This window comes from Epinephelus fuscoguttatus, linkage group LG19 (assembly GCF_011397635.1).
Source record: "Epinephelus fuscoguttatus linkage group LG19, E.fuscoguttatus.final_Chr_v1".
Lineage (NCBI taxonomy): Eukaryota > Metazoa > Chordata > Actinopteri > Perciformes > Serranidae > Epinephelus > Epinephelus fuscoguttatus.
This window is the reverse complement of record NC_064770.1, coordinates 35,816,669-35,832,232: the sequence shown is the minus strand read 5'-3', so window position 1 is coordinate 35,832,232 and position 15,564 is coordinate 35,816,669. Positions and strand designations below refer to the sequence as shown.

At 41.6% G+C, this 15,564-nt stretch overlaps 2 protein-coding genes across 2 annotated transcripts in view; both read right to left on the bottom strand.

Moving 5' to 3' along the window:
• LOC125879051 (myosin-9-like) overlaps positions 1-657 on the bottom strand; it is a 110,472-nt gene extending 109,815 nt beyond the window's left edge. The window contains exon 1 of the mRNA XM_049560649.1: positions 654-657. The gene's annotated coding sequence lies outside the window, so the exon portion shown is untranslated. The remainder of the gene's footprint in view (positions 1-653) is intronic.
• Positions 658-2,153: 1,496 nt separating this feature from the next.
• ddx39ab (DEAD (Asp-Glu-Ala-Asp) box polypeptide 39Ab) lies at positions 2,154-15,461 on the bottom strand. Its single transcript, XM_049560754.1, has 10 exons — positions 15,359-15,461; positions 14,273-14,489; positions 12,788-12,915; positions 9,452-9,728; positions 9,233-9,351; positions 8,965-9,096; positions 6,881-6,990; positions 6,537-6,681; positions 3,493-3,640; positions 2,154-3,115 (listed from the first exon to the last, which is right to left on the bottom strand). Exons 2-10 carry the CDS (start codon positions 14,478-14,480, stop codon positions 3,099-3,101), a joined length of 1,284 nt encoding a protein of 427 aa, XP_049416711.1. The 5' UTR covers positions 14,481-14,489; positions 15,359-15,461; the 3' UTR covers positions 2,154-3,098.
• Between the last annotated feature and the right edge of the window lie 103 nt (positions 15,462-15,564).

The window sequence follows — 15,564 nt, the reverse complement described above, 5'->3', positions numbered from 1 at the left end:
TGAAGCAAGTAGCGTGATTTTGCGTCATTTACTTATTCGCAAGAGTTGAAAAATCTGAACTAGCGACCAATTCGCGCTGGATAGCCAATCAGCATTGAGATTCTCCGGGTGTATGATGCAGCGGAAGTTCATTTATTGATTCAGCGATTTCACGTATGTATGAAGCAAGTCAACACTAAATTTTCTAGCAATCAAACTAGCCCGAATAACGCAATGTGAAACTTTGCATCATGGTTGGTGTGAACACATAACATAGCCTGGATGTTGCTATTTGAATTTTTCCAACTTTAATCTTTAGATCTGAATTTGATCGGTCAAATTTGAGCAGCCTTAATCTTTTCTTGTTATTTTTAATTATTAAACTTTGATTTTTGGATTTGAACTTGTGAACACTGAAAAAAAAATCAAATTAGTTTTTAAAATTCCAATCTTGAGACCTGAACTTTTGTTTGGTATGCTTTTTAAATTTTTCCAAGCAGTAGGGATCAGTAGGACCCGACAAGTATAAAGAACTTAAGTCCCAATGTCTTAACAAAAGAGACAATAATAAAGTCTTCAAATGAGTGCTTCCTGATTAACAGTGTCTTAGGTTGTTGCTAAAATTCAACTTTGTTGCCGTATCAATTTACCAACATTATTAATCATAAATAAACAAGTTTCAATCATAAAATAAGATCAGGTTTTGGATCTTGTCCACTTTTGTTTCGAGATTGGCTGCAGTCTGACTTGGCAGAGATGGCGGCCATCTTGTTTTTACATGGAGTATTGACAGTGTATTGTGCTTTTGCTGCCACTAGATGGCACAAAAAAGTGTCCATGAAAAAGGACAACAGGTCTAAGTTAAAGCCCAATCCCAATACCCCTCCTTGTCCACTACCCCTTGGCCCTCAAAATGAAGCAACGAAGGGTAGGGGTTGAAATCTTTCCCTAGGATTTGGGACACCACTCACTACGTCACTGCGTCGTAACTATTTTAAACAGGAGGCTGCGAGCCATCTACATTTCCAACCAACATCTACAATGGAGTCTCATTCATCCAACAGATCGCGTTTGCCACATTCAGCATGCTTCGTTTGATGAACGACAGACGACAGGGGACTTCTGCTGGCTAGCTAGCTAGCTAACCGGCTAACATTATGAGGCAGCATAGTTATACTAGCTGGCATGTTATCATAATGTGAAAAGTCCGACAATTTTGCAGAACAGGACAGATGACAGACGCCAGATAGTGCGAGCTAGCTAGCTAGCTAACAAGCAACCTGATGACGGTAACGTTAGCTATGTATGAACTTTTTTTCCCCGTCTCTTGCTCGGTGGTAGCCATGGCGATGTCTACCCCTCGGTGGCAAGTCAGCATCTGAAATCCTTCGCTCCAAAGGGCTAGTTTCACACCCACTATCCCTCGTTATGCCCCCTACCCCTACACGCAAAAAGGAATTGGGACACCACTAACCCTCGTGGGAACGCACAAATGTAGGGGTAGGGCTAAGGGGGGGTATTGGGATGGGCCCGTACAATTAAGTATAAAGTGCAGCAAACACAAAATGTGATGTACTCATATGAGGACGCAGGGCGTCAGGAGGTTAAGAGGTCAATTCAGAACAAATTAATTCAGATACACCATTTTCAAAGTACAAATTAGTGGTGTTAAAATTTATTAAATATTCACTGGCTGTTAAAATTCAAATACTTCTGTCCCTTCATAGCTTCTGTGCAGGGGTCAGTGTCTATGCAGGCATTATGGGTATTAGAGTGAAGCAGGTTCGGTGTTGCAGCAGTATCAGGTTTTAAGGTATAAAAATTGATACCATGTTCATTTGCTTACCTACAGTAATGGGAAAAAATGCAACCAGTCAAAAAAATCTCACCTATATTTGTTCTTTTTTTTTTTTTTTTTTTTTTTTTTTAAAAGGGAGACTTGTTAACACTTTCATAACAAAAATTGTCATAGTAATACAGCATTTGTTATCATTCCTTTAAGTGTTATAACTAATAATTGTGCAGTACCGTATACTGGCATACTGTGAAACAGCAATACTTTGAGACGGTTACCATACCATGAAAATGTCGTATACTATGCACATCTACATTTTGTCAACAGGTAAGTACAGGTACAAAGATAGCATTGCGTTCAGTGTTAAGTTTAATAATTTTTAGCATGAGAAATGTGGACATTCAGGCAGTTTGACTAATTTTAATGGAAAGTAAATGATTGATAGGTGAAATTTGATCAAATGTTTGACTTTAACCTCACAAATTAAAATTTAAGCCTATTTAATGACTTTAAAGGCCTATAATTTTATTTTAAAAATTGAACTTCATACATTTTAATGGCCTGCAGACACCATGTTTTTATCTGCAACACCATGTCACTGTGCTTCCATTTGCTAATTAGCACTAAACACAAAGTCCAGTACCATTTATGACATTTTGTGATGTGTGAAATAGTTTCCAAAACTCCAAAATGACATTAGCAGACACACTAAGCATCAGTAATTTCATTATCTAGTGTGCTCATGACACTTAACATAAAAACTGGCACATTCACCACCAGGACTCCACTTGGTGACTTCATTTATTGGAGGCATTCAATTGGAAAATCAAAGAAAGAGCTGCCATGTGAGCCAAAATGTACTGAACTGTCACTACATGACTTTTTAAAGATCATCTGTTACAGTGGGGGGAAAAACAAGAGACACAAATCTTCCTATACAAACTAGTCCGAACATTAAAAAAGGGCTAAAAATCACTTGAACATGTTCCTCAGAACTACTTTTCCTATACGTTTCCCTGAAGCTCTGCTGGAGATTGACATTAATGCGAATGGAGTAGAGACATGATGAGCCTCTCAAGAGACCACAACAGTAAAAATGGCATTTTATAAAAAGTTTTAATTTCATTAAGCAAAAAAAAAGAAAGACAGTAAAAGACAAATTAAAATCAACCATACCCCCCGCCCCCAAAAAACTGACAATAAAAATAAATGTTTGGTGAACACAGGGAACGAGCAGAGCTTTCAAACCAACAGTGAAATACGTCTACGTCCAAATACAAGACACGAGATCCATGAAGAGGAGGCTGCTGCTCGGCCGGAGGACTCATCTGGACTGCTCGACTGCAAAGGGACAGAGGGAGGAGAGACATGAGCATGTGGAGGTTCAGCGTGATTAGCAACAGCTGAGCATACCAACTTTTCAGCAACAGGTTAAACATGTAAAGGCAGTTTCCATTTGATGGGAGTTACATGGCAGCAACAACTGCTGCCTCGAGCTGCCAAGGGGACTCTAAAAGTTTATTACAGCAGCTGATTATGTGAGGGGCAATCTTCAGATGACAAGATCTCACTGGATTAAACAGCCAGCGAAAACAGAACATCGACCATTAGCAGTGTTGCTTTCATAGTAAACTCATTAATCCAAAAATCACAATCATTCCAACAGACTGCACTAAGAACATCAAGCATCACAGGCATTCGGAAGTGGAGAGGCTTACTGTAAGAGGAGATCTCAATCTCATCTGGCAGCTCGGCCACGTTAACCTCGAAGCGGTCCTGCACGTCGTTCAGAGTCTTGGCGTCTGTCTCGTCTGACACAAAGGTTATAGCCAAGCCTTTGGTCCCAAACCTACCAGCACGGGCGACCTGACGGAAGCAGAGGAGGCCTGAATGAGTTTAATCCTAAACACATGATTCACCAAAAAATGTAATACTTCACACAATGAGGGACTAATGACGGACTTGCAGTGCGGTCACACATGAGCGAAATTAACACAGGCAAATACTGGCTTCCTGTTCACTTCCATTCAATGGGAAACAAGGGGCAAATAAAAATAAATTTGCATCTCTGCATCGAGTGAGTTCAACTTGGGTGAACTTTAACAGGCAAAGTTGAAGCATCAACAACTGCAAAGTCGCATGTGTGGAGGAGACACTGTTGGTGAAGACTCTGTCATCCAGGTCATGGTAATCCTAAGTGCTGTATCATGTGCAACTGGACTCGCTTGAGTTTCTTGAAGTTTCACCTCTTGTCCAAGATGCTTCTTCAGTCTTGAAATTAAGAACTGAAGTCCAGCTGCCTACGATACAACACTGAGGAGGAGACACTGATTTATGCTGAGTTTAACCACCCGATATTGTTTGTTAGTTGCCAACATGAGAGATACTGCCTGGCTGACAGTAAGTTGGAAGACTGGCAGGGATCATAAAAAAGTAGCAATAACTTTATATTTAGCTGTAACTTTTAGTAGGCTAGTTGACATTAGCTGGCAAGCTAGCTTCCTGCGTCATCACACTCGCAGTGCTCACATGCAACATGAAGGTAACTTCATCAAGGAATAGTCACGCGCCTGCAATCGTGAATGCGTCACCGTGCCCTCACACCAAATGACCTTTTGCTAGAATGGCATAACAGTTTTACCTCAGTAGGTGAGCACTCCTGTGATAAATAGCTTGGTGTAAGGTGGTTATAAACTCATCAGAACAGACTTAAGTCTTTTTTTTTTTCGTCTAAAGTTTTGATAAAATCAAACATGTTTAACATGGTTGTATGTTTCTAGGCTTGGCTCAAGTAAATAGTAGGCCTTGGGGATTTGTCAAATTTAATTTTTGATTACGTTCTTGGCTTCCAACGGTCATGAAACAAGATAATCAAGATGACTGCGCCGCATTACATTTCACAATATGCTCTCATTTTGTCTTGTGTTATGAATCCAGTGCACAACTTTCCTGTACAGCGGTGCGCTTAGTGTTTACTTCTTGAAAGCTAGCAACAAATTGATTATTCAGACGACCAGGGAAAAAGCATGAAATCAATTTGAATACATTAGATGGCCTATTTGAGTCCCTTTTTTTTTTTTTTTGAGACCATGCTATGTAGCGTGTGAAATAGGGTATGGTGAATGTTCTAGAAAAGGTAGTATTGGCACGGTCACTACCTGGAGCTCGCATGAACAGAGCCTGGGTTTATTGAAGGTGGCAGTGTTGTTTGGGCTGAGAAAGCCTGTGAGTTTATCTTCTCTATCTCCTTTAACTTTAGCTTATATTGGAGTTATGATATGTAGCATGTAAAATAGGGTATGGTGAATGTGCTAGGAAAGGTAGTATCGGCACGGTCACTACCTGGAGCTCGCATGAACGGAGCCTGGGTTTATTGAAGGTGGCAGTGCTGTTTGGGCTGAGAAAGCCATGTGTAAGTAAGGTTAAGGAGGTTGTTGGGTTGGTGCAGGGAGCAGTGAGACCTGGCACTAGGGGAGTGTCTCTGGGACATCAGAGATCACTGTCTAGCCTCCTGCAGGTGTCGTGAGACCAACTAGACAAAACACTGGTGAAAGGACGTTCACACCTGATGACCCCAAAGACATGTTAGTTATCACTGCTCACTGGTCTGTATAGTTAAGCCTTGCCAGAATAGCTTATCATAGGGCTTAGGAGGTTATTCACTGAGTGCTGATCCTTTCTCTAGAGCACAAACTTCTTGTGTTTATTTGAACATCATGATCAATGATCACAGTCCAAGGCTGTTCTGCCAACAGTGCGGGGTCTCCCTCTGCTCTTTTGCACCATGCTTATATTTCTTATAAATATTTCATTTCTCTACATTTTTAGACGTTTACAACGTTTAAAAAAAAAATCCAGTTTTTAAAGTTTTAAATGTTCAGTCAATGAATAGTGTTTCCAAAGTCGAGGAGTATTCATGTTCAATAATCGTGATCTCAACATTGCCCAGTGTAATTACAATTTCGGTCTTAATTGAGCAGCTAAAGCTAAAAGTGACGTTTGAAGACATGAACATTATCAACAACCAATAGCTGTGCTCTCTCCAGCACCCAAGTGGATGCAGTAAACTGGGTAGACAGTAAACTCTGTTGAGGTCACGGTGCAAGAACGTGAACAAGTCTTGGTTCTCTTCTAATGTGGAAAAGGAGGAGAAGCTGATGGAGTTGTGATGTGACCAAGAGACTCAGTGTTCAACTTGTCACGTGTCTGATCCACCATCCAGCACCTATTTTAGTGAGAAATCTTAATATCTGAATCTTTCAACCTCTAATTCCAATGGTCTCCTTCCACTAAAACATTGCAGCTATCCAAAGGAGGCTCGTTAAGACTTCAAAATCCAAAAGGTTAAGTTTGTTTCGCAAATACAGTTTCTTCATGGAACCAACAGGAATACTGTCGACGTGTTCATAGTTCTTACAGTGAGTTCGGCGTATGGGGCAGGATGAGACATAATCTCAAAAGGAATTTGGTTGTAGTCTTACAAATAGTTGCTCTGTAAGATCCCATGTCTTTGCAAAATCTTTCTGTGTGTGATTAAAACCTCACATTTCTTTAACAGGACAAAGTCTGACACCTTCTCACATCTACAAAGTCTTTTCAAAGTCTTCTAGTGTTCGGTAGAAGTAACAGAATCATGCAGGTTATAGCGCGCCTCTTAAAAACAAACTTCTCTAAACCAACTTCCCAGAACACCGAGAAGCTACACCGAACAAACATTAAGGGGAAAAAACAGGTGCAGCTCTTTCCCCTCTGCAGTTCTCACCCTGTGCAAATAGGTGTCAGAATCTTCTGGCATGTCGTAGTTGAAGACGATATTGACTCGCTCGATGTCCATCCCACGGCCAAAGAGGTTTGTAGCCACCAGGATCCGCCTCTGGAAGTCCTTGAATTGCTGATAGCGAGACAGCCTGCGGAGTAAGACGGGGGTGGAGGGGAATTATCAACACAGCTGCTGCAGACATTACTGGACTGTATCCCCCTTTGAAGGCAATGATGTGTTGAGTTAACTGATGAAGCCTCATGCTCCATAAACATACTTAACATTCAGAGCTCAATGGAGCATATGTTTATGAGAGGAGGTATGTAAGAGGAGGATGTGTGTCTCACCTCTCCTCCTGAGCCATTCCCCTGTGGATGGCGATGGCAGGGAAATTCTGTTCCACCAGGAGCTGAGCCAGAGCGATGCAGCGCTGCACTGACTTGACGAAGATCACCACCTAGAGGAGAAGCAAAGGCACTGAATTACAGCTGCTGAGGTGGAAACATGAAACACTAGTTTGACTTGTGAGGATTTTCCTTCAGATCTTCAATTAGGAAACTTAAAATTACAGTGGCCTTTATTGCAGCGACTGAGTAGCTTTAAAGTAATGGTCAAGATAATTCGGGAAATGCACTTATTAACTTTCTGGCAAGATGGGAAGCTTGATTCAAGGTTCATGCCTACGTTCAATGTGAGGCTACAGGTAGCAGCCAGTTCAACAAGAATCAACCCACCAGCACATCTAAAAGATCACTAATTCGCACGATGTAGGGCTACACAATTACGGCCAAAATGATTAAAACAATTATTTTGATCCATGATAATGTTTAGTTGATTTTAGGGAAAAAATATTTTCTTTGCACTTTAGCATTTAATAATCTGCTCACACTCATGTTGTGCTACATTCCTGCTAATGTACAAATCTTTGCATTAAAACAAGACTGGTCTAGTTCACATTGCATCTTACACACGCAAATTATAAACAAAACTGTACCCAAAATGTGGGCTAATTAAAATTAGCTATGCCTTTACAGAATGGAATCAAATGAAAGGCCAATGGAGTGCGACTGCATTGGTTATTTCAGTGCGAAAACAAGTCCCATGCACTCTTTACTCTCTCATAAATCTAGAGCACTTCCAAACAGTGGATGATGATGGCTCATGAGCAGATGATGCAGCATTCAGAAGTTTTTCAAAGACTGAGCACAACAAATTTACACACATATTTAACAACAGCATATTTAAAATGTTCATTTATTGTGGCAAGAAAATTGTGATGAATACGTGATTAATTGTGCAGCCCTCATGTTGTATCTCATTTATTTCATTTGTACAAAAAATTCCTCTTACAGTTTAGACTTGATCCTGGTAAAGATAGAAGTTATTCAGGATGCATCTTAGCGCTTATAGGAGCAGTGTACAGGATTTAGGAACATGAATCTGGATATATAACTATGTTTTCATTGGTTTATAATCACCTGAAAATAACATTTTTTTTCCTAGTTAAGAATTAGCCATTTATAACCACATCCGATACGGTTGCTCTTCCATAGAGTCTATGATGTTGTTCCTACATTAGCTAAGAACAGACAACCCAAACCCTGATTCGAGATGGGGCCATTCACGTTTTCCTAACTTTACTTTCAGTCTTCTCGCTATCTGCAACCTCACTGTTAGATGCAACTCCAATCCTACGCACTGGACCTTAAAGAGAGCTCCTAAGGTGAAAGATTTAATGAAGTGAAAGTGCTTACGACACTGAGAGAACCAGCAACTGGAACACTGCAGCAGTGATGGGTGTCTCTCACCCCTCCATCGGCAGTGATCACACAAACACTTACAGCGTTTTAACTGTCTCATATTGTGATGCTAATTACTTTATTTCCATTGGGCCACACCTTGCTGGCTCACAAAAGCACAATTACACCTTTTAAAAGAATGCATCACCACACCTCCTCACTAAAGGTCAAAGTTTCTGCTTCTTCCTTGATCAGAGTTGCTGAGAATTTTACTTAATCACTCCTAAGCTAGGACTCCCTGCACGACAGTATGGTAGAGTGATGGGGGCATTGACCTAGTGATGTTGTGGTTATGTGACATGCACTTTAACCTTTGGGCTACCAAGGTGCTACACATTTGTTTTTGAGCTAAACTAAAGAAAGAGAGCTAATCAGTTCTCTTCAGGAGGTGCTGCTGGGTGGATTGTTGAACTTATTTTACAGATTTCTTGTAAAGCAACTTTTCCAGTTCTGTAATCCCACATTACAACTGTGGAAAAAGCTTACAGGGTGTCAATAAGTAATAGAAAGACTAATTTTTTTTCTTACATATTTGCTCCTATATTTGACAATTCTTAAAACTAGGAAACACTCAGGTAATACAACATGCTAATGGCTATAGGGACGGTCATGCAATATCTCCATCACTTTACCTGGTTGAACTCCAACACGTCGAGGAGGTCGAAGAGCTTGCGGTTCTTCTCGCTGTCCTTCAGCTTGCAGTAGTACTGTTGCAGGCCGTGGAGTGTCAGTTTGGTCTCGTCGTCCACAAATACCTCCATGGGCTGTCCCGGAGGACGTGACAGAGATTTAAACTTGATGAGTTACAGTAGCAACATGTGAAAAGCATCTAAAATTCAAATGTGCAGCAGCTACGATGCCCAAGCAGTTTGTGTTCAGAAACCTTCATTGATCACTTACATCCTGCATGAATTTGCGGCAGACCGGTCGGATCTCCTTGCTCAGTGTGGCGCTGAACATCATGACCTGCTTCTCGTGGGGTGTGATCTTGAAGATGTCCTGTACGTCACGCCTCATGTCTGTCACACAAAGAGAGGTCAGAGTCGTACAGATTAATACAGACTGATGGAGTCAATAAGAACTGATCATGTCAGCCAATATTCAGACAACAGAACGCACCTAGCTGCTCCAACATTTTGTCGCACTCATCCAGAACAAAGTGCTTGACGTTCTTCAGGGTGAGGGCCTTGCTCCGGGTGAGAGCGAGGATGCGGCCCGGCGTTCCGACCACGATGTGAGGGCAGTTCTTCTTCAAGACGTCCTCGTCCTTCTTGATGGCCATGCCGCCAAAGAATACTGCAGCCTTTACCGTGGGCATGTACTTGGAGAAACGCTCATACTCTTTACTGATCTGGAAGGCCAGCTCTCGCGTGTGGCACATGACTAATACAGACACCTGAGGAGCAGACAAACAGAAAACACTGATTCAGACACTGTGCATCCTAAAAATTAGATGCGCCCTGATACTCTTTTTAGACAGCACGAGTAACACATTTTGACCCCACCCTTTGCCAGTGCAAGAGGACGTGTGGGCTCTCCATAATGCAGGTTTCAGGTTTTAAAGTTAGTCACTGAACGATTTAATGAGCAAACAAATGCCTGTTTCTGACAGTAAGCCAATTTCATAGTCACTTTTTGTTGACCTAATCCATGAAAATGCTGCATTTATTTGCAATTACTCGCAAGTATTTATTAGATTAATCGATCTGTTGTTTTCTTGATGTCGATCATTTTTTTGTGCATTAAACTTGAAGCTTCAAGTGCAGCAAACGGTGGCATCTAGTGGTTTACAAAACTTACAGCAACCCTTCCACATGGGGCGAAGCGCCATAACACCTCTATGTTTTAAATAGTTTTTCCTTTTGTTTCATGTGCATGCAATTAAAGTTTAACACGCCTGTGTGCTATTATTAAATCTGTGATGCTTTTGTTCTGATGTGCTGCCTCAAATGTAGCTGATATCGTCAGATAATAATCCTTTCTCTAACCACCTGCATTAGAAATTTACCCACACTGGTCTAATTTCAAATAAAGACAATAATGCTTCTTCAGAGCTCAGTGTAAAATAGCTTTACTGTGACACAAAAACTGAGCTGGTCCCGGGAGCAGACGGAGCTGTCTCAATATTACATTCACCTTTCTGCTGCTCACGTTCCCCTCCTGCTGTGGGTCTAATTGACAGAGCCCTTGTATTGTTTCGCCCTACTCTGGCCACAAACTCAGAACACATTCCATGTGCCAACCTGCTCCTGATACCATTGTGTCTCATCCTCTGAACATCATGACATCACCACACTACAGATGGCAGATACACACATCAATCTGAAAACAAATGCCAAATGCATACAATAGATTATGGCCAAAATGATAATCACAATTAATTTGATCAACATTGAGAACACAGTTATTGTTTTAAAAAGGAAAAAAACATTTCTACTGCAGTTTCACACCTAAAATAACCAGAGCACTGCTTTCACTTCCATGTTGATGCATCAAAATAAGACTGGTCCTTAGTCACAGCACATCTCCTAGAAGCAAAATATCAATATTGTACTAAGCCTTTTACCCATGATTAAATCAAGACAGCACTGCTTTCACTTTCACCTTGTGCTACATGCCTGCTAATCAAATTTTTGCATCAAATGAAGACTTAGAATAACGTTCTTCTTCATCTGAATTCAGAGCTTTTCCTATATAAAACATATCCACTACTGTACTGTTTATTTACGACAGTCACAGTACGTACTGCTGTGGTGTTGCTGTCAAGGATGTCTGAGTTGACGCTGGACAAGGACCAGGAGTCAGTGAGGCAGTGTTAACGATGTTATTCTCCTTGACCTTCATGCATTCATCATACTGCCGACTGCAGAGATTTTTCAGGTGGTTAAACAAGCGGCGTTGCTTTGCAGTGCAGACACAAATCCCATACACTTTTTGCGTATGATTTGTCGGCTCCTAAAACCGCAATACTTTCTAAACAACGCTTGATGAACAGATGGCAGCCCATCAGCAGTTGCAACGTTTCAGTTAAGTCTTTCATCAGCTGCCTCTGCAGGGTGCTACGTAGCTCTTCAAAAGTGGAGGATGGCTGTTAGGAAGCACTTGATTTGATATGCAGCTGTGTTTACTACAAGCGGAGCATGCCTGTTAATATTGGAGTCCATTGTGTTCATGTAATTGAGGAAAGTAGGGCTGCACGGTATATGCGGTAGATGGTAGAAATGATATAAATTTGGCCCACGGTAGAGATTTGCGCTCTACCATCCTATCGTCGATGACGTCACCGCACCTGCCTCAGTGTGAAAATGGCTGCGAGCACAGAGACAGCGGAGCAAGAGGAGCTGGTTCACGTCCATGATTTAGCGTAGCACGTGCAACATGTGTTGCTGGAGAACTTGTGAGTGAGAGAGTTAATGTTTTATGAACAGCCTGGACTTCTCAGACTCTTTAAGCGACTTACCGCTCAGAGGGAACTCGTTCAGTGTCTCCTCTGGCAGCAGCACAGCGTCTCTCCCTCTCCTCTCTCGCCATGCACACACGGGAGTTGGTTTTCGGCAGGAGATTTTGTCATAAACTTTTGGTAATGTAAACCTATGTGACGCTAGGGGCTGCACAAAAAACTCCATATATGTGAATGTGTGATAGTTGTGGTATCATAGCAGACTGTCACAGGTTACAGCCTGATGATTAGAGGAGAAATGGCAGAGCATAAAGGTCCAGGTGGAAAAAACACAACTCAGTCATTAAAGATTTTGCTAAAAGAAGCAAATTACCTTTTGATATAGATCCCAGGGGACATTTTGCACCATAGAGTACTGGGCTTTAATTTTGAGATCTGCATTCTGCACAATAAATGCTCTAAAAAAATACATTATATCTTTGCTTTTGTTGTTTTCTTCTTCTTTTTTTTTTTTCTTAAATCAATTTAGCTTTGCTAAGGGACTACAAAACCCATTCAGAAACACTTCTATTATAACTTTTACACTTAAATTTATACCGCGATATATACCGTTACCATGAAGGGATTCGATTTATACCGTGATATGAATTTTAGGTCATACCGCCCAGCCCTAGTGGAAAGCAAAAAATGTAATTGTGATTTATATTTAATTACTTGTGCAGCCCTGGCTCACCTTTAGGATAACAAAAATATACAACACAATCTATTGAAAAGGTAAGCTTCCAAAGCAAAACAACCTTCAGAGTTTTGGTATCAGTTGCACATCTCTACCTGAAGCCCAAGTTTCTGTTTTCAAACGGTATGTTTAATCCAGCCCAAAAATCCAAAGCTATTCCATTTATTGTCATGTATGATAGTATTTTAACATTCAAGAAGCATGAAACTAGCGAACGTCAGCTCTTTTGTTTATATAATAACTGGAATGATTCATCGATAACCAAATAGTTGGTTAATCATTGCAGCACAGACCAAGTGTGTTGAACATTCGCACTCACCTGCCCATCAACAGGTTCAATCTGCTGCAGTGTGGCCAACACAAACACAGCTGTCTTGCCCATTCCAGACTTGGCTTGGCACAAGATGTCCATGCCCAGGATAGCTTGTGGGATGCATTCATGCTGGACTAAAGGAAAAGCATAAAAAGAAGATTTAAGCCAGTGCGTACACATTTCATTAGAACAGCCAGTATTTCAAGTTGTTGTACAGTGTGTCCAGACATGCAGGAACCCTGCTCGTATCCTTACATGGGACACTCAAATATATACAGATCCTGTAAGTTGTGTACAGGAAAAAAACTTTCTAATGAAACTCCTTCACATCTACACACCCTCCTGTTTCTTAAATCCTCTTCTGCAATCCAATTCCCATCACCATCTGCCCACTTTTCTACCATGGGTTCTAGATGTTCTGCCTCCCACCTTAGGAACTCTCCCCCACATGACATTCACACTACTGACTCCCTTTCCACCTTAAAATACCGTCTGAAAACACACCTTTTCAAGCTGGTATATTCGGTCTGACTTAATGTTGACACACACTCAGTACGCTTACATGCATAGTTAAGCTGAGCTACTATTATAGTTCAACTAGGCCAGTTAATGGGACTACTGTCCTTGTCCCAGTATACAAACACAGGAGGGGACTTACTCACTTAAGTATGTCTGACTCCACTACGACAGATGGCGGTATGTCACCTTTCAGCTTGTTTGTATTGGACCTTTTGCCGGTTGACCCTTTTACGGCACAGACCAAACAATCAAGTGTCGTCCAGCTGTTCGGCCACTATTTCCTCCTCCTAAAATATTTAACTCCTTCAGCTGATCGTCTGTCAGCTCGTCCATCCAAAAAGACACAGTTCTGTGTGCAGATTTCGCCGTGTTTATTACCAGCATCTTCTTCTGTTACTCATTTAATGCTATTTGATTTTCAGGTCAAGGCCTTGGGTGTAAACTGTGGAGCACGCCCAGAGCACCTAGGCCAATTTGGGGCTGGTTGACTGTATACATGCAGGAGCAATTCACCTCCCAATCGAGTTTACCTGGGTGTGTTAGTCTGACTTTAAGAAAATGAATAAGATTTCAGTTGGACTTGGTGTTTACATGTATTTTAAAAGTCTGGTTTTAGTCAGACTGGCACAAATCTATTTTCTCTAATGTGATGCAAACATACTGACAGGGACTTGCGCTGATGATGACTGTAATCATGATGAGTTTGTGCGTATGTCATAACTATAGTTTGATTCTTGTCCAGCCATTTCATCAACATTTACTGTATATTACTGAGTTGTTTGATTTTATGATCTATGGATACACTGCTGCTTGTTATGACTGTGTCTTGTACGGTGTCCTTGATTGCTTTGAAAGGTGCCTATAAGTAAAATGCATTAAAAAGTAACTAACAATACCCCACTTGAACAAAAGTGTTCATCATATTTACTGGTTGGTACACACAGCCACTGAAGACAACCAAATGTCCCTCACCTTCAGATGGATGCTCAAAACCACAGTCGATGATAGCGCGAAGCAGCTCTGGCTTGAGCAGAAAGTCTCTAAAACCAGAGCTGTGGATGGAAACGTAGGACCCCTTCACCTCCTTCTTCCCTGCGGGCGCTGCGCTCTCAGGGGCTCCCTGGGGCTCCTCATCCTCTTCGTAGTCGAGCAGCTCGTTCTCAACGTCGTTCTCTGCCATTGTGTCGGTCTAGAACAACATAAACAGAGAGAGAGAGTTACTATTCAACTATTCAATCGTCGTCTACAATAGTTGGGCTCACTCCCCCTTTCTGAGTTTACATGTGAGGCTGTTCACAGAGCCCAGCTGTTGTTGCCAATCTTTGCGCCAGGTATCACCAGATACATTTACATAACATGTGTGAGCAAAGGTGTGTTTGTCTCCACGGATTTATTGCAAGATGATGATGAACAACGTGAACGCTTCACTGAGCATTACTGTGTTTACTCCGCACACCCATTGTAAGATATGAGACCAGTGAGTGAGCTATCCGAGCTAATATGTAAATAACTGAGAGAGAAGTATTAAACTAGATATACACGAAAATCTGCCCTCTGGCATGCACGTACTATATCAAATTAAACTCTGATCGAGCCTAGCGTTGGAGTTTCGCCAACGCTGTCGGATTAGCAAACCGGTTAGCTTCTGAGCCACTCACAATACTGGAATGCTATTGTGTTGCATAACTGTTGCTAACGTGGCAAGCTAACTTACTATACGGCCAAAACCCTTTTGCTAACTACCCAGCTGAACTACACAAATACGGAGACAAAGTATAAGTTATAATAAAGAAGACATTATCGTTGATATGAAAAGGCTACGCACTTACTATGAACGAATGTGCGGAACAGCACTGCGTCAAGCTAACCGACGCTACCGCTACGCTAGAAAGTGCTAGCTAGCTCAGTTAGCATCCTAAAGCAAACAATAAGGGAAGCTATTTCATTCACGAGTGGCCACTTCGTGACTTTAGCCATGTAAAGTAATTTTCGACTTCCTGGACGACAGGTTAATGTTTTGAAAACTCTCTAGTTGCAACAGTAAAATCGTATTCTTACCTTTACGGTGTTAGCTGCGCGTCCACCTACAGATCAAAACCGCATGGGGAGGAGGCCTCTGTTGGGTTATACGACTAACCGGAAGTCCCGCCTCCGCCGGAGAGCGTCGACATGATTGGTGAATTTAGAAGACCGTCGGCAAAAGCAGCCAGCGATTGGATGAAAAGTGTGCCGCAGTCCACCGCAGTTTAAAAAAGCGGGATACA

Excerpts from the sequence above, each read along its gene's own strand:
- ddx39ab (XM_049560754.1), bottom strand. The coding sequence starts at position 14,480 with ATGGCAGAGAACGACGTTGAGAACGAGCTGCTCGACTACGAAGAGGAT. Across the intron at positions 9,352-9,451 it reads CAAAATGTTGGAGCAGCTAG|ACATGAGGCGTGACGTACAG; the intron begins GTGCGTTCTGTT and ends TTTGTGTGACAG. Across the intron at positions 9,097-9,232 it reads GCCGCAAATTCATGCAGGAT|CCCATGGAGGTATTTGTGGA; the intron begins GTAAGTGATCAA and ends CCTCCGGGACAG.